This window comes from Saccopteryx leptura, chromosome 6 (genome assembly GCF_036850995.1).
Source record: "Saccopteryx leptura isolate mSacLep1 chromosome 6, mSacLep1_pri_phased_curated, whole genome shotgun sequence".
Classification (NCBI taxonomy): Eukaryota; Metazoa; Chordata; class Mammalia; order Chiroptera; family Emballonuridae; genus Saccopteryx; species Saccopteryx leptura.
The window spans coordinates 87,787,844-87,812,908 of NC_089508.1; the positions used below are offsets into that span (position 1 = coordinate 87,787,844).

Sequence of the window (25,065 nt, forward strand, 5' to 3'; positions counted from 1 at the left end):
CTGATCAGTAGCTCAGCTTTGGGAAAGGCACTTCTAAATCCCCTTCCTGCATTTCACCTTTCTGTATTTTGCCCGAAGAAAACTTGTCATGCCCCATCTCTCACAGACTTCATGATGTAAAACTACTTACAATTACACGCAAGGGAGAGAGCTGGTTGTAGCAAACCACAGAATTTCAGGAAGAAAATAAACACTCTTATACTTGAGCCAGACCATGGTCAATTTTTTTTTTTTTTTTTTTTTTTTGCTTTTTCTTATTTCTCTCATTTATCTTTTTCCTTTATCCCTTACTCTCTGCATTAGTCTCGCCCTGTGTTTGTCACATTCCCTTCTCTTTTTATCTTTCCCTCGCTCCCTCTGTTTTTCTTCTCCTCTGCCCCCCCCACACACACACCTTTAACCCTTTCTCCCCCACTTTGTTTCTACTTGCTGACGCCTTTATGGCCCTCACTGTTTCATGTGTGCCTGTCAGCCAGAAAGTTCCTTGGTTTCCTCAGTCTCTTGATTAGTGTGAAGCTGCCAATGAGCATCATTTCGGCCATCCACTTCTTTCTGAACTATTCACACAACCCATGAAGTTCTCACCAATTTTTGACTGCGGTCCACCCCGCTGGCTCTGCTAGAAAACACTTTTACCTCCGGCCTCAGCTGGTATATCCCTGTCTGCTGTCACGGGTGGTAGAGAAATGAGTCGATAAGAGGAGAAACTGTAAGGCATGCAGCTCCAGGATGGCATCCCTCAGGACCAACTAGATTTTTAGAATCAGGAGTGAGGTTAGAAAAAAAAAACAAAAAAACATTTAGCCGGGTTGAGTCTAGAGCAGTATCAGCCCCGCCCCCACGTGGCGCCAGTGCTCCATGACTCCTGCCCCATCCCTGTCCCCGCCCAGTTCTCCAGGAGAGGTTTCAGGTGTGGGCGGAGAGCCAGCCTCTCGCGAGGCTGTCCGGGCGCTCCCTCCCCGACGCGGGTGCCCAGAGCTTGCATGAGACTCAGCTGACTGGGCTCTGGAGCTCCGCCCCTGCGGTCAGGCTTTGGCTTTTCTTTTCGTTTTGTTTTAACCCAAAATTGGAATGTTCCCTTGGTTGGCTGAAAAATATATACATTGATATGCCAAACCTTGCATCCTTAGTGCTGGGCTTCTGTCCTGGAATAAATATGTGACGTAGTGATTCCTCTTTGTGCTTTCAGTCTGATGCCCTCTGTGCCTTGCGCTTCGCCTTCCCCCTGTCCGCATGCAGCTGTGTGACACGGGCTGACATCCATGCCTAAAACCTGTGTGCTTTGGTTTGTGTAGAAGTCTCCCAAGGTGGAAGAGGAGGAGGAGGAGGAGACGGAGAGGCAACCAGACCCGCTTCATCAGATCATTCTCCATTTTAGCCGCAATGCTCTCACGGAGAGGAGGTCAGCACCCTCAGAGCGTCCTGCTTCTCCGGGCACCGGGCATGGTCGTGTCGCCCCCAGACCTTCCTCTCACTGATGGCAGTGCCTGCAGAGGGGGGGCTAGATTTGAGTAGCCCTCATTGCTGTCCTCATGTTGGCCGTCAAGAGATATCTAGGAAAACCCACAAGCCACAGCCCTCTCGCCATAAAGCCAGACACGTCTGTAGATTAAGCAGCCTGAAACAGTAACTTGCCTCCCTGAATTCCATGGCAAGCCATAGCTGACTCAGATTTTCAGAGTGGTTTCTCAGAATAGGGTGGGGCAGAGTGGTTTTCTAATGATTTCACTAGTACATATCATTTAAGATTTATGTAGTTCTTAGTCTTTTCTGCTGGGCCTTGAAGGTCACCTGCTAAATATTTCCTTTATTCTTTCCAGCAAACTGGAAGACGACCCATTGTACACCTCCTATTCCAGCATGATGGCCAAGGTACACCTGGGTGTTCTGCACATTGTCATTCTGTCTTCCCTTAGACCTCCTGAGGCACACAGAAACTGTCATGTTGGGCAACAGGCCTGGGACTCAGACATGACCTGAGCTCCAGACATTGCACAATCATGTGCCCTACAGGCGACATTAGTAAGCCACTCTGCCAGCTTCCTACAACAACACTGAAGCTTTGCAGAAACTGGGTATTCGTGGCAAAGTTCACGTGGCAGTTCTCAGCCAGCTCAGTAGCGCTTAGACACACAGACTGCATTTTCACTCAATGTTCAGAACTCGTCCAACCATTCAAACACATCTGCAGGCAAAAGAAGTTCAGCACATTTGGAAACAGGCTTAGAAACCAGAGGGAAATCCTAGTGATCTAAAGGAGGCAGCGTGATCAGAGATGCTATTTCTATGTCACATAGAAGTGTAGTAGTAACCTCTGGAATGCTGAGCGGTTAAGGGAACTTCTCAAACGGGAAACCTCATATCAGGCAGAAAGGGGGATGTTGGGGTACAGAGCACCTTTACCAGACACATTACAGGGTCACAATGGGAAGGGACAGTGTAAGATTTACGTCCTGGGTGTCTCTGATCTTTTTGCCAAGCCCCTGGTTCTTGTTCAGAAAGGGGCAGCTCCCATACCCCTGTCTCCCTATTCACACTACAACTTTACCAAGTAGGAGTTTCGGTCTATGTATAAATCAGATAGGTCCTCATTAATTGTGTGATCTTGGTGTTCCCATTTCTCATTTCTGAACCTCTTGGTAATTGCAAAGATGGCATTTAGAGTCAAATGTTGCCATGCAGTGGTCAAAATGTTCTTGGTTTTACCAAGTGCTGAGGTCCTGAGGTGCTTGTGAATTACATCCTGCCCTCTGCTGCACAGCAGGACACGGCCTTGTTTGTTAGGTTCACCTTTCATTGGATTTCTGTCTCCCCTCCAGAGCTGTCAGAATGGGGAGGACGAAGATGAGGAGGAAGACAAGGAAAAAACATTTGAAGTAAGTTTTCACTAAGGTGGAAGCCAGGGCCACCCTCCAAAACCAAGCAGTGGGGTCTCCGGAGGTGGGTGCTGCCACTAGCCACGTGGCTCTCCCACCACGTGCATCTGGTAGCAAACACATAGGTCTAGCTGGATAAAGCACACTCATTAGCTGTGGTTCTGTTGTCCGTCTATCTGTCTGCCTCCTGAAAGGTAGCAGACAGCAGGCAGTCAGCAAACCACCCACTAGGTTTGTTCTTCTGGGAGTTTATACTTCTACCTAAGTATGGTAGTAACAGAGGCCATAGAAGGACAAATTCAAACATCTAAAAATGAAACTTCAAAGCAATGAAGACACTGGGGTGACGTTTCCCCTCCTAATCTGTAAACGTAATAATAGCGATTGTTATTTAGAGACAGTGCAGGACCCTAAGTTAGGTGACTTGTATACTTTTATAGATAAAGTACACAACAGTAAAAATAAATGAATGTAATTATAGTTCTGGAAAGCCTTGACATTCTAGTGTCCCATGTCTGGTAGAGTCTCTGTTAACTGTGGTCTCAACAGTCGAGATCAGTTTTCTATGGTCACACAGATACATTCCAGTTGACCACTCAGCAGGGCTACTTGTATGACAGAACACTGAACACAAACCCATTTTAAGCTGGGGTCACTTCCTATAGTTATAGTATAAAAGAGGACTGGACTGTGTTGCCTCTCATACAAAAAGTGCAAAATTAGTCATTAAAATAGGAGTGACTTGTGGGAGGACAGTTTTAGAAAGCTGAGCAGTGTCTGAAAATGAACGTCAGAGGTCTGCTTTGTGTGTTGTCTGCTTTAGGCAAATAAAGATTCTCTCTCTCCACTAAACCTCACCACAGTGAATTTTTCGGGGGGTTGTGGAGGAGGACAAATCTTTTTCCTGTGATTTTTCCCCAGGAAAAAGAAATGGAAAAGCAGAAAACCCTCTATCAACAAGCTCGGCTGCATGAGCGCGGAGCCGCGGAGATGGTCCTGCAGATGATAAGCGCCAGCAAAGGTAGTTTCCATGGTTTCTGGATGGGGCCCTGTCACTCTTGCAGAGAAGTCACACTGTGAAGTGAAATCATTACTATGGAGTCCTGATAGAGCCCAGTAGGTGTGATTTGCCTTCTGTTTCCTTGGTGATTCAATCGAATCTTCACCACGGCAGGTGAGATGAGCCCCATGGTAGTCGAGACTCTGAAGCTGGGGATCGCCATTCTGAACGGAGGCAACGCAGGTGTGCAGCAGGTAATGCGGACTCTCCAGAGGCCATGTGGACTTCCTGTGGCATGCCCATGTGACAGCTGTCACACTTCGGGGAAGAGGCACTGACTGCTGCAGAGGGGGCCCCCCAGAATCACCTTAGCTGGTGTTTGTCCTCGATGGCCAATTATATCAGAGTAGCTGGGGACACAGATAAAATCAGGCTGGGTGTTGGCAGACAAACATGTACTTCATCAAGAGGGTTTACTGGGGGTTCAAAGAGAAAAACACTTTGTTTCTTCATCATTAGGTGGCTTCTCTTTTTTTTTCACAATTATGCTCTAGAGCAGTGTTTTCCGACCACCAGTCTGCAGACAGGTCTACCAGAAATTTTGTGCCACTCTGCAAAAGAGTTAACCATGCTGATGTTGTATGAAGATTATAGACCCAATGATTTTAGACTCCTTAAATTTGTACGTCAGCCTTTTCATTTAATTTGCTGCCTCATTGTTATCAAGGTACCTGATCAGTTAAGTGGGGTTCATAATCCCACATACCTGTGTTTGCTCATTCATTTGTTCATTCATTCATTCAACAACTATTTAGTGATTGCTGACGATGTCCTCAAGCCGGGCTCTGTTCTAGGGATGGAGGGTGTGACAGTGAGTAACGCACATAACTCCTGCCGCCATGCCTTATGTGAGAACACAGAAGCGTAGCCCAGAGTGCCTGGCACATGGAATTCATTCGATCATCTGAACTGGAACTGGCTGCAGAAGACAGGAATGCCCCTGTGTCTCCTGCGCACTCTAGGCTCTGGCTGAAAGCATCTGTATGCAGAGTAAAATAGCATTTCAGATACTCTTGGCATTCGTGAGGCTTATATCCCAGCGCTTTTGAGAGTCTCCAAACTTATAACTACCATTAGTAAATATCATTTTTCCCAGCCTTTATTCTTCCCAGAGTTCTCATTAAGAACTATTATTTCTAAGATGCCTTCACTTCTGTTCTCTTCCATCACCACTCATCAGTTTTTATTTTTTTATTTTTTATTGTTCTTGAGAGAGAGACAGGAAGGGAGAGAAACGAGATGCATCAACTTGTAGTTGCAGCACTTTAGTTCATTGATGGCTCTCTCACACGTGCCTTGACACAGGAGGCTCCAGCCAAGCCAGTGACCTTGGACGCAAGCCAGTGACCATGGAATCATGTTGATGATCCGGCGCCCAAGCTGGCGAGCCCATGCTCAAGCCGGATGAGCCTGCACTCAAGCCGGCAACCTCGGGATTTTGAATCTGGGTCCTTAGTGTCCCAGGTCGATTCTCTATGCACTACTCCACCTCTGGTGAGGTCTCATCAGTTGATTTTCTTGAAAGGCTGTTTTTTTAAAACAAAGAAACAAAATTTTTATTATGTTAGACAAAGTTTCTGCCTTCCCAGAAACAGAACAGAGGAAACAAAGTTTTATTGTGAAACAGACACTGAACTCTCAAAGAGGCTCATAATGGCCTGGCTGGTGACGGTACTGTGGATGGAGTCGACCTGGAGTGCCAAAGCGGTCAGTTTGAGACCCAAGGTTGCCAGCTTGAGCCAGGGGTCGTTGGCTTGATCCCAAGGTCACTGGTTCGATCTCCAGTCAAGGTACATATGAGAAGCAATTAATGGATGCACAGCTATGTGGAACAAAAAGTTGATGCTTCTTTCTCTTTCTCACTCTTTTTTCCCTCCCCCCCCCATATTAAAAAAAGAGGAGGCTTATTACTAGTTAAGCTCCTTGCTTCAGTGTGTCACACACATGGCATGATCTATTCAGATTAGACCTCAGTAATTGTAAACAGTACTAAATCATGGTCTTGGTGCCTGTTCCTAAATAGAAGAAAATAGAAGACACTACAAACAGTAAATCAATGAATGTGAAAGATCTACTATCCTGCAGAAATACTGGTGGACCTTTATAAAATAAAATGTCTACCTTAAATGATTCAGGCCATGCACGAAGGGTGATGCTCAGATACATGGCTGGTTTAAGTCCACAGGTGGTTCTGATTCCGACCAAGGGTTACACCCGCCATGCTGGGTCAGACTCAGTGTGCCTGCTTGGCTAGGACTCTGCCATTTCTCCATTAAAATTAGAAGGGTCTGTTTTTGTGACACAGTTTCCATTGTTTTTCCTTTTCAAATGTGTCTCCCTTGCAGAAAATGTTAGATTACCTAAAGGAGAAAAAGGATGCTGGATTCTTTCAAAGCCTTTCTGGTCTTATGCAGTCTTGCAGGTAAATGTGGGAAAACCCACCCACAGCATTTTTTTTAAACTCTTCACTATTCAAGGGAAAGAGAAACGATACAGGGAGGGCTGTGAAATAAACTGGCTTATCACGGTATTATTGAGAAAGGAGTTACCTACTTCAGAAAATGAAGAGGATGGTTGGGTACTGTTCCTCCAGCTTTCAGGACAATATTCAAATAGTATTCAGAGAGGAAAATGTAATCTCCGTTAGACACACACACACACACACACACACACACACAGCTGTTTGGCTTTTAAATCACCCTCACCTCCTTTTTTGTTATGTTGTTATCCTCAGAACTGAGTGTTTTTCCTAAACATATATGCTCACAAGAGTCAAACCAGAAAGAATGGAACAGAAGAGAATACCTCACTATGACTCAAGGCTGTTTTCGTTAGGCACTTTGTTACTCTTTAGCCTTAACTGGTCTATAAGCCTGAAGGGATAGTTGTTGAGTACATATTTTGACAGAGGTACATCCAAACATGGGGACAATTTGACATAACCTAAAACACAAAGGCTTAAACTTTCCATTTATATTTCCAAATTGTGTAAGCTTTCCCTCATGACTGCACCCTCTGACAAATGAATAATTTGTAACCAGAAGTCAAATTACCATACTTGCTCATTTCAGAAATGAGCCAGAGGCCCTGGCCGGTTGACTCAGTGGTAGAGCATTGGCCTGGCGTGCAGGAGTCCCGGGTTCGATTCCCGACCAGGGCACACAGGAGAAGCACCCATCTGCTTCTCCACCCCTCCCCCTCTCCTTCTTCTCTGTCTCTCTCTTCCCCTCCCGCAGCCAAGGCTCCATTGGAGCAAAGATGGCCCAGGCGCTGAGGATGGCGCCATGGCCTCTGCCTCAGGTGCTAGAATGGCTCTGGCCACAACAGAGCAATGCCCCAGATGGGCAAAGCATCGCCCCCTGGTGGGCATGCCGGGTGGATCCCGGTTGGGCGCATGCCGGAGTCTATCTGACTGCCTCCCCGTTTCCAACTTCAGAAAAATACAAAAAGAAAAAGAAAAAAAAAGAAATGAGCCAGAAATCTAAGAAAAGTGTCATCTTTGTGAATTTTTGTGAATATTTTGAACAGTTGTGTCTCATTCTAAAAGAATTCAAAGTTATAATTATCTAGCTCATTTGCCTCCAATTGATATTGTTTAAAATGGAACATTAGTTGTTGTTTTTTCCATTTGAAAATTTGAAGGACATTCTTTCTTTTGGTGGACTTCTTAATTTTACTAACTTTGATTGGCTAAGCACTGTACCCTGGGGTGGAGGGAGCATATCTGAGCTGCAGTACAGTCCCTTGTTCTTACCTCCATTTCTCCCCAACTGATGGCCAATTTGTTTATTACCTCACTTAGAAAAAGAAATTACATTATTACCAAACCTGCTCACTGAAGGTACAACTATATATGTGAACTCAGGTGGCAAAAATCAAGGCAGTTACATTCCATGTTGCTCATGAAATTCTCAATTAAATTTCTAAGAGTTCTCTTGGTGGTCAGTAATACTTAATATTACTAAACTCTTCTGTAATGATAGCTTAGAGGAACAAGTGGCATACCCTTATAGGCCACCTGAGTTCTAACAGAAGTTTTAAGATTTTAGTAGTCTTATGCTGATTATAAAAATGTGTATTTGTAAAAACATTTAAGCCTCAGGAAAATTGAAACATTTGAAGTGGGTGTTTCATGATGGAGACGAGTCAGAAATGCCTGTTGCATAAATTGTCCCCTGAATCAGAACTGCTACGTCAAAGTAGCTATGTCCTGTTCCCTATTGTCCTCCCTTGACAGCAAAACCAAAATGAAAGGATAGCTTTGTGTTACTTACTGAACAGAGATCCCTTTTACAGCAGGACTTGGGAAGAACCAACAAGAAGGCAACAGGAATTTTCACCATTTTCTCGTTTAAATTCATCTAGATTACAGAATGTCTGTAACTCCCTAAAAGAGGGAAAGAAATACTGGATTTCCCCCTCATGTCTTTCTGGGCTGATGGCCATTTCCTTTGCCCAGTGGTAAAAGGAAAGCGAGATTTTACAGAATCTTAACAGATTCAGCATGAAGTTTCTGATGAACTATCTTCTTGTGAGGCCTTATGTTCTATGAAACCTTTCAGTTGGGGAAGTCCGTTAGAGAAACAGATGAGCTCCAGCTGGAAATAACATGAGCGTACAGTGTCCTCATTATTAAGCTTTGTAGTCCTACTAGAAGTCCCTGAATTGCAGCATTTGATGGTGGCTGTGACTGGAAAGGTTAGGGAAAGTGGAGACAGAAATGAAGGCCGACTTGTGAAAGGTTCAGGAACATCTAGGGCAGGCACCATTGCCTCTAGAAAGCTTAATCGCACCTACTGTTTGACTCCTGAATGATACCGGAATCCTAAAAGGCTGTGGCCCTTTGAAATCTGGAGATTTGTAGCTCCCTTCATCCATATTCATTCAAAGCACTGAGAATGGAATCCCTTGTGATTTTCGGAGAAAGTAGGGAAATGTGGGAGGTGAACGTTAATTAGCACAGTGCAAAGTAAACTTTCTATTGAAAAAGCTTAGAATCAAATTATTCCTTCTTTATTTGCAAAGCCTTTCTAAATCTTCATCCATAAGAGAAGACTCAAACTGGACAATGATAGTCACCATAAGTGTTTCTGACCTTCTCTGTGGATGTGACAAGGCCTGGGAGCTCCAGGCATCCTTGGGCAACACGGCTTGGCACAAAGCCTGTTAGACTCACGAACACACTGTGATGCCTTAGTGCATTTATGATAATACAAGGCCAGGATATTTTTAGTTAATAGGTGCATTGACGGCAGAAATCCATTTTCCCAGTTTGCATAGCCCTGAACCGTGTTTTCTTTTGTCTGTTACAAGCGTCCTTGATTTGAATGCATTTGAGAGGCAGAATAAAGCTGAAGGCCTGGGCATGGTTACTGAGGAAGGAACACGTAAGTAACTAATGAATGTGAAGGCCACTCTCTTCCTGACAAAAAAAAATCGTAATTATTTCTGGTCAGAGCCCCTATTTACTGCTTCTTAATTTGCAAGGACTTGCTCCATTTCAACAAAAATATGTCCATCAATAACTTTAATAAAGCCAACAGCCAGGCTGGATGTATTCATAGAGCCAGTCTTAGCTAAAGACAGTTTATCACGGTGCTTAGAGTTTTCTTACTTTGTATTCTGTTTTTCTCTTATCACCAGTCATTGTCCGTGAGCGTGGTAAGTCTGAGGTTCTGGCCTGAGTTCCTACTGTGTGTAAGTCCTAGGGGATCTGATTTAATTGCCTCAGCTCTGACACATTTTAGGCTTGGTGGTTGCATGTCGAGTTTAACTCAGCAGTTTGATGCTTAAAGAAGAGTCTTCCATCCAGAAAGCATGGGTTATGTTCTGTGAATCATTACTGCCACCAGTCTGGTTGCCTTCCTTACAAATGCATCCTGGGGTTGAATATTTTAACTTTGTTGGCCATTATGTGTGCAGCCTCAGTCCTGGGTTAATCAGGTTGGTCAGCATCCATCCGAAGTTCCCTTCCCAAACCATTGTGACACAGCTCCTGTAGCATTTTTACAGTCATTTGCATTGGAAGGTATTCTGTGTTGAGAAGTGAACAAAGGTTCATTAGTATTCTCTGTTTCCCAGGTGAAAAAGTACTCCAGAATGACGAGTTCACACGAGATCTCTTTAGATTCCTACAGTTACTTTGTGAGGGACATAACAGTGGTAAGTGGAACAGACTGATTTGTCAAGGCACAACAACATTCAGGTGCAAAATTATGATTCAGTTCAGGAAGCCACATTCAATACAACCAGTTGCTACTTAAGGACAACAGTTAATTCATTCCTAAATAAGAAACCCTATGTGAAACGACCTTGAAATCATGGCTGAAGTTATTTAGTGCCACCCAGGTCAAAGAGATTCCAGAACCTTCAGATGGTGAAACTGAACCCAGCCCTTTCTGTCAAGTCCCTCGGGCTCATTAGGTTCCGTTTCTGGTGTCACCAGCATGGGGGGGGGGAGCTCAGGTCAGAGCTCTGTTCTGCGAAATCCATCAAAAGCCAAAAGGGGTGCCCTTGTAAGGTTTTTCTCACAGTGTGCCTCTTCTGAGCTTAGCCAAGAAAGCATAATCAGCTCCCCAGGCATGACAGGGATGGACTCTGACCCAGTCCTGGTGTTGTCAGACTTTCAGAACTTTCTGCGGACTCAAACGGGTAACACAACCACTGTGAACATCATCATCAGCACTGTGGACTACCTTCTGCGCCTTCAGGTGAGTGGACCTTGGATGGTGGCATGTCTCAGATGTACTTCCAAAAGCTAAAGACAGCTAGTTACACAGGGTCAGGGAGGGCCAAGAAATAGTCAAGCCCTAGTAAGGAAGGTGTTATAATCTGTGTCCACACACTTACGGGAAGTCAAATATAGTTAGTCCTCAACATCATTAATAGGTCCTGTGACTTTCAGTGAAATGACATATAATTAAACCAATTTTGCCATAGGCTTATATGAACATGACCAGTGGTGGCACAGTGGATAAATAAATCATCAACCTGGAATGCTGGGGTCCCAGGTTCGAAACCCTGAGGTCACTGGCATGAGTGAAGGCTCACAAGCATGAGCACAGGGTTGCTGACAGAGCATGGGATCATCGATATGATCCATGGTTGCTGGCTTGAGCCCAAAGGCCACTGGCTTGAAACCCAAATGTCACTGGCTTGAGCCCAAGGTCACTGGCTTGAGCCCAAGGTCACTGGGCTGAGCAGGGGTCACTGGTTCAACTTTAGCCCCCCCCCCACCCTAGTCAAGGCACACATGAAAAGCAATCAATGAACAACTCAAGTGCCACACTACGAATTGATGCTTCTCATCTCTCTTCCTATTCGTCTATCTGTCTGTCTGTGTTTCTCTCTCACTAAAAAAAAAAGAAAGAAAGAAAGAAAGAGTTAAAGGCCTATAGCATTTCATCAATATTATAACTAAATGGTTTGAACAAATCAACATTATTCAAGGACTTGCTGTGTCTAAAATGTATATCTGAATGTTTGAAGACTGACCAGGGGAAGTAGTTTAAAACCATATCATCTATTATGAAATGTTGGTTTATTTAGTTTTGCCAGTAAAAACCTAGCCACAATTCCCCAGAGCTGGAAAACAACCTATGAATGAGGACGAATTTTTCAGTAGGAAAGAGTTACAGAAAGTGGTGGCAAAAAGTGAATCTACAAGTTCTTACTGTTATGAAGTCACTTGGTTTAGTTGTTTGAAGGAAAACCCAAATAATGTCAACAAAACCTACACAAACATTAAAAAGGACTCTTTATTCTTTTTGCTGATTCTTCATCCACCACTTCTGTCGCTTTACAATTTTTCACCTGGAGCAATCTATTTAACCTCCTGTGTTCCAGTTTTCTCATCTGTAAAATAGGGTGATAGTAAAGACTGAGAGGTCTACTATCTGTGACAAGCTCAGAACAATGCCTGACACAGTGTCAGCTATCATGCTGTTGCTATTATTGTGATTATTTGGATGATAATCATTATTATCTTTAGTGCACATTTTTCCTTGTGAATAAATTGTCTTAAATCATAGTCACCCAGGTCCAGCTGTCTTCTCTCCTATCTGTTCTTTCCTGCAGAGGGATATCTGTCCTTTAGAGATGCGAGGGGTCAGCAGTCTCTGTGCTTCTTCACAGAGCCCCAGGCTCCTGTCATAGCGAAGAGGCCATAGCAATGTAGGACTCTCTTATACTCTCACCGACGAAGCCTGAGAAATACTAAATGCTACTTGTTTATTCTTAGGAATCAATCAGTGATTTCTACTGGTATTATTCAGGAAAGGATATAATTGATGAATCTGGACAGCACAATTTTTCCAAAGCTCTGGTGGTCACCAAGCAGATTTTCAATTCTCTTACAGAATACATCCAGGTATGTGCTACAGAATGCATGCTCCAAAACAAAGAACATTTTTAACATCCCATCTTCTGTATTCCCTACAGAATATTTGGATGCACCTATGAACTGTACATCTAGTGCTGTTGCTTCTAATGCTTCGTATCTGTAAACAGGAACAAATATTCCCGACACTCTACAAGAAGCTATGGTTTATGGGCCCCCACTGTGACTTGTTTATAGCTTTGTCACACTCGCATTAATCTAGTTACATTTTGCTTTCTTTCCTAGACTGAACAGTTTTTGAAGACAAAAACCTTATTCAATTTAAAATTCTTCATTTCTAGCACATCATAGGTGTTCAGTAGGTGTGGACAGTGGAGTAGAGAAAGGGTTGCTAGAATGAAGGAATAAAGGCATAAATCATGATACCTTGAGTCTTGAGATTAAAAACAGAATTCACGATATCCTATGAATTTGTCAGAAATTAACTCTAGGGAAGAGGTAACTTCAGAAGCACACTGGCTATCTGCAGTGGCAGTTAAGTCTACAGATGGACTTTAAGTTGAACGTTCTAGATCTTCCAGCATTCTTTTTCTGTTCTCAGCATTCTCTGTTCATTGCCTACAGAGGGTTAGCTACTATGAAAAGGAGTAGAGGACATACTTGGGCATAATTTGCTATAAAATTAGTAGCCATATCACAATCCTCAGTGATGTAACATAATTTTTTTAACGACCCATGATATAAGCCAGCTGACACACTTGGATCATATTGGTTTACTAAGGTGAACACAAAGCTAAGACTGACGCCTTGAAACGGAGCATTGTCAGGGAGAGATTGATTTTTGTCACCAAGGATTGTAAGAACATGGAGAGATAAACCTGGGAGCAGGTGGCTCGTTGGTGTCACAGAATGTGCAACACCTGTGAAGATCACCACGCAGCTTCGACAAGCGTCTGATCTGCTCTCTGCAGAACCCATCCTGAGCTTCAGAGTTCCCCATGCAGCACTTAGCCCAAAAGTAAAGGGGAAGCTTTGTAAGTTTCTTTCTACAGAATCTAGAGGCTTCTAGGGGTCAGACACCAACTGTACATCAACGGTGATTTTTAAACAAGCTTATGTGATTTAGCGAAGCCGCCAACGTTTCTCCTGCTCACCTCTTCCCCGGAAATCCTGCCAGGACTCTCTTGAAACATGAGACAGTGTCAGTGCTCTTTGTGGAAATTTCTTACTGAAGAGTGATTTGGGAATTGATTAAAGGGGAGGAAAAAAATAAACAATAAGGAAGAGGTTAGGATAAGAAATGCTGGTTCAATAATGATCTGCAAAAATAGGTAAGGTTATTAACATGGAAAATGCAAACTGGTAATCGTCATTCCTTTGTGTTTGGCTTTCAGAAAGATCCCTAGAGATGGAGTTATACCTGAAGTTCAGGTTAATGATAAGAAAATCCTAAAAGTAATTGCATACTGGCAATATTATTCAGGAGTTTTTGTTTTTGTTTACTTGCATAGATAGCCATGTGGTCATAGTACTCTCAGTGTAGCTTTGCCAGATAATAGGTGCACTCTGGCCTGACTGTCCCACTGGGCTCCTCAGAACCCCTCATAAACTCAGTGTAGATGAAAGTGGGTGGGGGTGGGAGAGCCCTTCATTCCTATTCCAATCAGAACATTTAACTCTTAAATAATGTTCTTCAATGTAAGGTTTTATTTGAAGAACGTCTTCTAAGGCTAAAAGAAAATCTCTGGAAATTGCCGGACTGTGAAATTCCTCATGGCTTTTGCTAGACATAGGCCCCTATGATGAGCAGGGGGGTGTTATCTTGAGGACATATTGAGCACACACTGTATGACTTTGGGAAGGAGCTATCTGTTCCTGTAAGCTGGTGTCACATGCCCTCCTGGGGCAAGTGTCAGAGCAGCCGGTGATGTGTGAGTGAAACGGGGTGTCCTCCTCTCCCCAGGGCCCTTGCGTCGGGAACCAGCAGAGCCTAGCTCACAGCAGGCTGTGGGACGCGGTGGTCGGCTTCCTCCACGTATTTGCTAACATGCAGATGAAACTCTCTCAGGTACTGTGGCCTGTCCCCAGTGAGCTGTCAGTGTGAAATGCTAAGTCAGTCCCCACCCCTTGGTATTGCCATTGTGGATGTGGCTGCTTGATCACATGGCTGGAAAAGTCATGCAGATGGTCTCATTTTTACAACCACAGGTCTAAATGGGAGACAGGAAAGGCTTTTGCATGGATGCAGCTTCCTTCCTTGAGTCCCACCGACCTACCCTTTCCATAGTTGCCTCAACATTTGCTTTCTATGGTGCTCATCCCTTTCGCTTCCTTGTCACTGCTCTGTCGGTTTTATAGCATCCACCAGCCCCGTCTGAGCCGTCAGAGGTCTGCATGTCCTTTACCCCACGTTCCCCTTCGCTCTCACCTTTGCTTCCCCTCCCTTCCATCTCTGCCTTTCCTTCTCACTCCCCATCTCTCTGGCAAGATGAATCGGACTCGCTCAGAGCATTTATTATGAACAAATAAATGTAGTATACGTAGTAGTTGATCATCTCTCTCCATGGCAACATATGAGGGAGAAGTTCAGGATGTTTTAGGCTGATTAGAATAACATTTGCAGCATTAATTTAAATAATGTGTTCCTAAAATGTTCAAGGCTGTCACATCTGCCTCCTCTCTTCTGGAATGTGCTATTTAACCCTTTCATTTTTTCCCCTTTTGACTCTGGCCTTATGGGAGGGGAGAGTTCTTGGGAGGGCTGCTAATTTGGCAGTAATATGTCAGCCAGTGACTCCTGTGTCAACTCAGCTGGGGCAGCACGGTGCAGAGGCTCCATAGACAAGAGCCTGGTCCTGCCACCTCCTCATGGGTGACTTTCAGGAAGTCACTTCCTGTTCCAGTGTTTTCTTCATCATCTGTATAATATCAGGAGTTAGGATAGAGGGTCTCGGAGGTCTCCTCCAGCTCTGATATCCTACACGTCTATCTTGCATAAAGCTATGACACACGCCAAAGGTGGGTGAGGTCCCTGTGAAATTTAAAGAACTAGACAAACAAAAGACTGTCTTTACAGAGAGAGTCCGTAAGAGAAGTGTAGCCCAGATGCATTGTTTAATCTCCACCTCAGATTGCTCACTTTAGATCTTCCAAGGATTGTTTTTCTTCTGTGACATAGGGTACAAAGCACAGTGCTAACTTGGTAGTGCCCTGTCGGAAATGCTAAAATGAAAACCAAACAGACTAGCATCAAAACCATCCAGAGGTATAGCCTCAATTATATAACATTTTAAGGGACCAATGGCACCCAGATCACCACCAACTAGAATCAGGAGAACCCATTTAGTCATTTTAATCTCAATACCTTAACTGGATTGCAGTAGCATTCCCAAAGAGCTCACTATAAAAAAAAGAGCTCAGTATAAAAAACAACAACATAAACTATGAGAGATACCTAACAGCTCTCTAGTGGATTGGGTTGTTCAGTTGCTTTGGACAACAAGTAGTCTATCTGCCACAGTATGCTAATGAAAGGAAAACTGAAAGAATGCTATTGGCCGAGCCCTGCTATAGCAAGCTTCCTGATGATACAAGCAGTGGATGATAAGACGTCCGCATTCAAATGAAAGGGAGCTCATTCCCGAGACTGACGCAGCCTTCACCTCACATTTCCTGAGCAGGCTCTTCTTGCTCACTGCCCTGTCCTTTGCCAAGGGATCAGATAGCTCAGGGGTATCTCCTGTTTCTGTTCTAGGATTCCAGTCAGATCGAGCTGCTGAAGGAACTCTTGGATCTCCTTCAGGACATGGTGGTGATGCTTCTGTCCCTCCTGGAAGGTTGGGCTGTTTGGTATAACTAGGCATTCACACAACTGTAATTGGTCCGAGCACTAACCTTACTAATCGTGCAGAGTAGCCTTCTGGCAGGTCATCCATGCCGTATGACATTGGTTAGAAAGCCAAACTTTCAGCAACAAGAAAAATGAGTGAGGGGCACGTGGTCTGAAGGACAAAGCCTGAAACCAACTCACTTTATGTCAATAGGAAAGCCAGAATGAACTGGGGAAAACCTCTAAGCTTTGCTCTTCCCTATCCTCTCCCTTTCCCCACTGCTTTCAGTACATCTGGCTGCCGGTGTGTATGCCAGCCATCTAGTTGGTCACCCTCCTAGGTCTAAGGGGATAAGAGGGGCACCACTTATTCCTATGTGTCCCCAATAATCTGATAACAAAACCAATTCCCAGGCCCCAGGCCAGATAAAAGGCACTGGGATCGCCGCCTCCTTCTGCCCTCTGTTTCTATCCCCCTTGGCTCCTAGTGGTGTAGTCTTTATGGCTTGCTGCTCCCTCCTGCCCATTCCCAGATCATCACAGTCAGAAAAGAGCTGACTGATTTGGCACATAAGTCTTCTAAAACTAGTTACCTGACCAGTTACACGATGGCTTGGATTTATTGATATATGTGTATGTCTTTTTGAACCTGCCTCACAGGGAATGTGGTAAATGGAACTATTGGCAAGCAGATGGTTGACACACTGGTAGAGTCATCTACCAATGTAGAAATGATCTTGAAATTCTTTGACATGTTCTTGAAACTTAAAGACTTAACCAGCTCAGACGCCTTCAAAGAATATGACCCAGATGGTAAAGGGATTATCTCCAAAAAAGAATTCCAGAAGGCCATGGAAGGGCAAAAACAGTACACACAGTCAGAGATTGACTTTCTCCTTTCATGTGCAGAAGCTGATGAGAATGACATGTTTAATTACATTGATTTTGTAGACCGGTTCCATGAGCCGGCCAAGGACATCGGGTTTAATGTGGCAGTGTTATTAACAAATCTCTCAGAGCACATGCCAAATGATTCTCGCCTCAAGTGTCTGTTGGACCCAGCAGAAAGTGTGCTCAATTACTTCGAGCCATACCTAGGACGTATTGAGATTATGGGCGGAGCCAAGAAAATTGAGCGTGTTTATTTTGAGATCAGTGAGTCCAGTCGAACTCAATGGGAAAAGCCTCAAGTGAAAGAATCTAAGCGACAGTTCATCTTTGATGTTGTCAACGAGGGTGGAGAGCAAGAAAAGATGGAGCTGTTTGTGAACTTCTGTGAGGATACCATCTTTGAAATGCAGTTAGCATCTCAGATCTCTGAATCTGATTCGGCTGACAGGCCAGAAGAGGAGGAGGAGGAAGAAGAAGAAGATTCCTCTTACAAGTTAGAAATTGAGGGTGAAGAGGAGGATGACAAGTCTTTTGAGTCTGCCTCTGCATTTGCTGTGGCCTGTGCCTCAATGAAGAGAAATGTTGCCAACTTTCTAAGGCGGGCAACCCTGAAGAACCTCAGGAAGCAGTACAGGAAGGTGAAGAAGATGTCTGTGAAGGAGCTGGTCAAGGTGGTCTTCTCTTTCTTCTGGACGTTGTTCGTGGGGCTGTTCCAATTGTTCTTCACCATCTTGGGAGGAATCTTTCAGATCCTCTGGAACACAGTGTTTGGAGGGGGCCTGGTAGAAGGGGCAAAGAACATCAGGGTGACCAAGATCCTGGGGGACATGCCTGACCCGACACAATTTGGTATCCATGATGACGCTATGGAGGCCGAGAGGACAGAAGTGACTGAGCCGGGGGTCACCACGGAACTAGTACACTTCATAAAGGGTGAGAGGGGAGACGCAGATATTTTGTCAGATCTTTTTGGATTCCACTCAAAAAAAGAAGGTGGCTTAAAGCATGGGCCCGAAGTGGGTTTGGGTGACCTCTCTGAAATCATTGGCAAGGATGAACGCCCTACGCTAGAGAGTACTGTGCGGAAGAAAAGGAAAGCACAGGTAAGCATAATTTGGTTTCATCACCTTTCTTTATGCCCCCCAAAAAGCCTGCCACTGTATTTTGCAATCAGTACAGACAGCACTTCCCTAGGAGCCAACAATCTATTAGGCACCGGCTCTGCCATGGTTGCCCCAGTCTAATCATTCGAGCTCTGCCATGCCTGAGGAGAGCAAGGCTCAAATGGTTTTCTCAGTGTCTAATTGCTGAGTGGTTTTCCAGTTACATCGTGGAGTTCAAACATGATAATCTGTCACACTTTCCTTGTTCCCATGCTTTTATTAGAAGGTTAGTCCTCATGGGACAGGTCCATTCAGTGAGCAGAAAGCACAGAAAACCAGGTGTGGCATTAAGAGGAGACTTTTCTTAAAAGACAATAATTCTGCAGTGTCCCTGAAGGTCCAGCTGATATCATATTTAGCACAGCATGCCAGCGAGTTTTACCATGATTGGGACATTTTCATTCTTGGGGAAGTTAGACTTTGAGTCAGCCAACTAATTTAAGAAAATGAGATAACAGTAATTCAGAGCCCCCAGGTCACGGATGTTGGCCTTCGGTCAACCCTTGGTCTTGGGTGCTTCCCTCTGTTGCAGCATCCAACTCACAGCATCATTCGAGTGCTAAACAGAGGATGGAGAGAAGTGTGAAGAGATCAGCCCCAAAAGACAACTTGTATTCTTTCATTACATTAATATTTATTAACTAGTTAATATGTGCTTGTCACTGGTTTTGTCTCTGAGAATACAGTGGTGAATGAGAAACACACTGTCCCTATAATTTAGTGGATAAGAGAGATATTGGGCAAGTCAGTATAGATGTGAAGAATGTCAGGAAGGAAGAATGCCAGGTGCTAAGGAAATGTATAGGAGAGACTTACCTGGCTTGGAGAGTCAGGGAAGAAAGCATCAGAATTGTGTATTCTTATAATGCTGTTCACTCCGTTTTGCTCCCTGATGTAACCCCGGGGCATAAACAGAATTTGATACATGAAAGAGATTCATTCAAGACCTGCTACATGCTAGGCAGGAAAGATAACATTTTTGTTTTAATAGAGTTCACCTTCTAATGGAATAAGCCAACAAATAAATAAGATAAATATTATTTGTAACACATGTTAAAATAAATGAGCACAGGTATGTGTTACAGAGTGAATGTGAGTCCTACTATAAATAGGATGATCCAGGAGGCTTCTGAAAAACATCCTATGAACCAGGTCCTAAAGGATATAAGGTACTTGTAATGCAGTCATACTCCGGGCAGAGGCTATGTATGGCTCGTGTAAAGGTCTCTCTGCAGAAGGGATGTCCCAGGAAAGGAAATGAGGTGTGGGTGTTTAGGTGTAGGAAGTAACAAATCAAGTGGTGCAAGATAAGGCCCTGATCATGTTGGCTTGTAGGCCTTGGTAAGGAGCTTTAATTTTCTTCTAAGTGCAGTGATCAATCAGAGGGACTAGGGTGATGGTCAGAGGATTGAAGACAAGGCAAGTATCCTGTCTGATAGAAGCAGGTTCTGGATTGGACCTGGCGTGATCTGTGTCCCGTCTCGCCCTGATGCCGCGGGGCAGTAGGACCGCTGCCGTGGGACTCTGACAGTGTCCTAGCGCAAGTGGAATAATAACAGGGCAGTGGAATTTTCAGGTTTGAAATCTTTGTCATGAGATCCCTCCAGAGGGCCTTGATATACAGCAGGACATTTACATTCGTAATCCAGAGAAAGGCAGAAATGTGAAAAGAGAAAGCCACTGGAGACTTCTGATCAAGGAGATGAAAATGGCCGGCGATACATATGGCTCATCACCATGAATGTATTGTCTTGGGAACAGCTTGACTGATTGTTATTTTTGTCTAGGCAGCAGAGATGAAAGCAGCACGTGAATCAGAAGGAAAAATAGAACCTGAGAAGGCAGAGTAAGTTCTTGGTGGCTTCGAGTACTCAAAATCCTGTAGTACAGGGGTCCCCAAACTACGGCCCACGGGCCGCATGCGGCCCCCTGAGGCCATTTATCCGGCCCCCGCCGCACTTCCAGAAGGGGCACCTCTTTCATTGGTGGTCAGTGAGAGGAGCATAGTTCCCATTGAAATACTGGTCAGTTTGTTGATTTAAATTTACTTGTTCTTTATTTTAAATATTGTATTTGTTCCCATTTTGTTTTTTTAATTTAAAATAAGATATGTGCAGTGTGCATAGGGATTTGTTCATAGTTTTTTTTATAGTCCGGCCCTCCAACGGTCTGAGGGACAGTGAACTGGCCCCCTGTGTAAAAAGTTTGGGGACCCCTGCTGTAGTACATAGTTCTTGACAGCATCTACTATTCTACTGCTATGGTAAATAGAAAACTTGATATCTAGTCATTCAGAAATAGATATTTTGCAAGTTCTGGATACATTTCCTTTTACTCCAGCTATACAAATAAATACATTTTATTAATCTTGTTAACTTTATAATTTCACTAATAGATCCAAATTTCACCATCTGGCCAAACAAATTATCAAACACCGACAAGTTGTAACTTTATATAAGGTCGATGATGATGATACGGAATATATTCAATGCCTATTACATGCCAGGCCCTGTGCTAAGGTCTTTTACACAATATCTTATTAATTCCTACCACAAACTTGGAGAATAGTACTATTGCTAATTCAAATGAAATCTTAAAAAAATAAAGGACTTTTTGAAGGGAAAAAGTTGTTAAGCCAAATTTCAGAAGATGACCGCATGCTTATTTATACTATTGTACATCTCTGACCATGGCTCATCAAAGCAGATACCCTCAATAAGTGCAAAGTGACATCCAGGCCCTGTGGGGTGATAGAGACCTGAGGTTCCCAGCCCCGAGAAATAATGACAAGATTTCTCCTTAATTCAGTCTCCCTGTCTGGGCCAGGCCTCCCTCCGTCCTCTGGGCTGAGTGGGTTTCTTGTTCCTGCAGCGTGGAAGATGGGGAGAAGGAGGATCTAGCCAGGGAAGAGCAAGCCAAGGCCCTCTGGGCAGAAGCAACAAAAAAGAAGAAGCGGCGGCGTGGCCAGAAAATGGAGAAGCCTGAAGCCTTCATGGCTAATTTCTTTAAAGGGCTGGAAATCTATCAGACCAAGTTACTGGTAAGCACTCCCGCCCTGGCCTCAGTTCTGGTGCAGGTGCTGGCTCAGGCAGACCTCAGGGAAGCAGCCACAGAGTTTCACTCTGGTTAGTGATGCTTCTTCGCTCTCTCATTCCTCTTCCTCGCTCTCTCATTCCTCTTCCTTGCTCTCTCCTTCCTCTTCCTCACTCTCTCCTTCCTCTTCCTCGCTCTCTCCTTCCTCTTCCTCGCTCTCTCATTCCTCTTCCTCGCTCTCTCACTCCTCTTCCTTTTCATTTATCTGCCTGCTTCTTTTGTGTTGGTTAAAAAGAAAAAGAGGACCTAGCGTGCGGAGGACCCGGGTTCGATTCCCGGCCAGGGCACATAGGAGAAGCGTCCATTTGCTTCTCCACCCCTCCGCTGCGCCTTCCTCTCTGTCTCTCTCTTCCCCTCCCGCAGCCACGGCTCCATTGGAGCAAAGATGGCCCGGGCGCTGGGGATGGCTCTGTGGCCTCTGCCCCAGGCGCTAGAGTGGCTCTGGTCGCAACATGGCGACACCCAGGATGGGCAGAGCGTCGCCCCATGGTGGGCGTGCCGGGTGGATCCCGGTCGGGCGCATGCGGGAGTCTGTCTGACTGTCTCTCCCTGTTTCCAGCTTTAGAAAAAAAAAAAAAAAAGAAAAAGAGGATAACCTGGAATAAAGCCAGTGTCCCAGCTCCTCTGCCCAGCAGCAGGCACCCTCTCTGACCTGTGCCTCTCAGAGAGGGAGGGAACTCCTCCTCCTAGCTGGTTCCATATGTGTGTTATATGGGGACTTAGCTGCTCCTCGTCCAGAGTTCAGAAGTAGTTGGATCGTTTGGGATGCAGAAACTATACACCCGGGTCCTCAAAGGCTGTTGTTATTCCACAGGCAGGCAGCCCTCAGCACAGCTTGTGATACTCTCTCTCGGATGAATCGCCCCCGAGGCACAGTAGCGGATGGCCAGGACAGCACCTTCCCCAGCACCACTAGTGAGAGAGGTTGTGAGCTTTCCCATGCAGCTACCAGGCTAGAACTCAAGTGCCAATGTTTCCAGGAAGATGGCAGTGAGAATGGGAATGGTGACCCCTGAGGGGGACAGGCAGGGGCTCTGTGGCTGTGACTTACAAAGGGACAAGGACCCGGGGCCGCAGTCTGGCTGCATGCAGGGTGGGAGCTGCAGAGAGAGGTCTTTTGTGAGCTTAGGTCACTCAGTGTCCAAATAGACTACTGTTCTACATCAAGTGCTCAATATACCCACACATGCACACGCATGCACACACACACACACACACACACACACACACACACACACACACACGCAGGCATGCACCTTTATAGCAGCATTTGAGTCTGCTGGTGGCAGGTTTGGCATTTGTTTTTTTGAGGGATAAGCTGGATCAGGGTTCTTTTTGAGCATCATTCTAAGCAGTTTTTTATAAATCCCCATTTTTTATTTCTCCCCCAAGTAAGTCCTAAAAAGGCCAGAATTGTCCTAGAAAACTGCTTATCAAAGAGTAGGACTAGTCCTGTGTAAACTCCTAACCAGAAGAGACGTTTTCTGTGAAAGAAGGACATTCTCCTTCCCTCCCGAGCTCACTCTGTGACTTCTGCCTCTCCTTTTCTTTTCAGCATTACCTGGCCAGGAATTTCTACAACCTGAGGTTCCTTGCTCTGTTTGTAGCCTTCGCTATCAACTTTATCCTGCTCTTTTATAAGGTGATACTTCAAAGGTTATTTGCTAAATATACTTTATTTTAAAAAAAAAATAGAAATTAAAGATAATTCTAATATCTAATGAAATTTCTAAGACATTGGCTTCTAAAAAGAATACTATCTTTAGCAATGGGAAGAATAAAGAGACAGCTCGCAAGGGAAGCAAATTAGGGCACTATTTCAGTAGTTCAGGATGGTTCTGCTCATTACTTAATACATTCCTCAAATATTTGTCGAGTGTCTACTATGTCCTTAACCCTATGTTAGGAGTTATGAGGCATTTCAAAATGAGTAATACGGTTCCTTCCTTGGGGAATAACATAACAGAGAGCCATTAGAGTTGGGCCATATGCTAGAGCCATTATGAAGGAAGAATTAATAGTAGTTGTTTTCTGGATATGGGAAAAGGGGACTAATCAAAAGAAATGAAGATTTTGAACATTAGTAAGTGGGTATTTTATTTTGTGTGTGTGTGTGTGTGTGTGCGCGCGCGTGCGCACGCGCGCCTTGTCTGGGGGGTTACAGCAAAGCGAGTGACCCCTTGCTCAAGCCAATGACCTTGGGCTCAAGCTAGTGAGCCTTGCTCAAACCAGATGAGCCCACGCTCAAGCTGGTGACCTTGGGGTTTCGAACCTGGGTCCTCTGCATCCCAGTCCGATGCTCTATCCACTGCACCACTGCCTGATCAGGCAGTAAGTAGGTCTTTTATACTGTTGGCATATAATGAATGTTCATGGAATGAATGAATGAATGAATGAATGAATGAATGAATGCTGGGTCCTGGATTCTTGACATAGTCCTCAATTGGCTATTCTATGTTGCCTGTCTCCCTTTCAATTTAAAATGACCAATCTAATTTTTATAAAACATGCTTTTATTCATATCAACCTTCCACTCCATGAATGAGTGGCTTTCTAGTGCCTGTAGAAAAAAAAACGAAAGTTTACAGAGGGGTGTGGCAAAAGTTGGTTTTAAATATATTGAGATCGAAGTGACTGCAGACAGCAGCCAGGTGGAGGGAGCCAGCAGGCAGCCAGAGCTGCCGGGTGAGAGCCTGTGAGGGAGCTGGGAGCTGTCCGTGTCAGACTGGCAGACGGAGCCCTGAGCGTCCAGGGCATCTGAGAAGGAATGGAGAGTGCCGTGTGTGGCATGCTTGTTTCTCTCTCTCCTCTCAGGCCACAGCATTTCAGAGGTTTCTTCCTGAGGCACAGGGATTAAAGGATAGATAGTAAAACTTCCCTAATTTTTAAGTATTTTTGCTTTTTCACAAAAGATGTGGGTTGTCTCTTTAAAGTGTTCACAATTATTAGAGATACTGGGGATTTCTAGGAGTAAGTTACCCAAAATCTTCGCAATCAGCAAGTAACGCTGAGCCACCACTGTTCGCAGAGCACCTGCCTGCATCATAAAGTCTGTGGGGAGAGCCTACCAGCAGAGGCTCTTTCTGATGTTTATAAGAGTGTGTGTCTTGGGCCAGGTCACTGAAGAACCTTTAGAAGAGGAGACAGAGGATGTGGCGAACCTGTGGCATTCCTTTAATGACGAGGAGGAGGAAGAAGCCATGGTATTCTTTGTCCTGCAGGAGAGCACTGGGTACATGGCCCCGACCCTGCGGGCCCTGGCCATAATCCACACCATCATCTCCTTAGTCTGTGTGGTGGGCTATTACTGCCTGAAGGTGAGTTGCTGTGGGCTCTGAGTGTACCCTGACTGCTTGAGGGAGGAAGCATTGTTTTTGAACCCAGCCGGCCCTTTGTTCTCTAAGACTTTGCGAATAAGACTAAGGTTTGTGGAGCAGCAGCCTGGAGCTGGTTAGACCCATACAATCTTGGGCCCGTCCCAGGCCTTTTAAATCAGAGTCTATGATTTAACATGATGCCCAGGTGATCTGTATCCACACTCCAGTTTGAGAAGTCTTGCCCTGTGAGTCCCATGTCAGGTACCACTTGTTGAATTTCATAAAATTACAACCATTAGGCTACGTCGCACATGGAGCTAGCACATGACCATTCATTCTCATTTTTGAATTTGTGTTGAAGTTTTTATAAAAAATGCTTTTCACCTTTAAAAAAGTATTAGGTTTTAATTATTCACGATATCAGAAGAAAACTTATCCATGAGTTACTGTTTCAGTTACTGTTTATTGCTGCCTAACAAATCACCCTGAAACTTGGTG

General features: G+C 44.6%; 1 protein-coding gene across 1 annotated transcript in view; it reads left to right on the plus strand.

Moving 5' to 3' along the window:
- RYR3 (ryanodine receptor 3) overlaps positions 1 to 25,065 on the plus strand; it is a 605,631-nt gene that overhangs the window by 560,485 nt on the left and 20,081 nt on the right. The window contains 18 exon segments of the mRNA XM_066388565.1: positions 1,296 to 1,402; positions 1,821 to 1,872; positions 2,820 to 2,876; positions 3,798 to 3,897; positions 4,051 to 4,130; positions 6,282 to 6,358; positions 9,250 to 9,323; positions 9,580 to 9,597; positions 10,018 to 10,098; positions 10,558 to 10,646; positions 12,176 to 12,304; positions 14,238 to 14,342; positions 16,029 to 16,110; positions 16,764 to 18,097; positions 19,945 to 20,003; positions 21,029 to 21,197; positions 22,806 to 22,892; positions 24,367 to 24,567. Coding sequence (XP_066244662.1) covers positions 1,296 to 1,402; positions 1,821 to 1,872; positions 2,820 to 2,876; positions 3,798 to 3,897; positions 4,051 to 4,130; positions 6,282 to 6,358; positions 9,250 to 9,323; positions 9,580 to 9,597; positions 10,018 to 10,098; positions 10,558 to 10,646; positions 12,176 to 12,304; positions 14,238 to 14,342; positions 16,029 to 16,110; positions 16,764 to 18,097; positions 19,945 to 20,003; positions 21,029 to 21,197; positions 22,806 to 22,892; positions 24,367 to 24,567 — 2,901 coding nt within the window.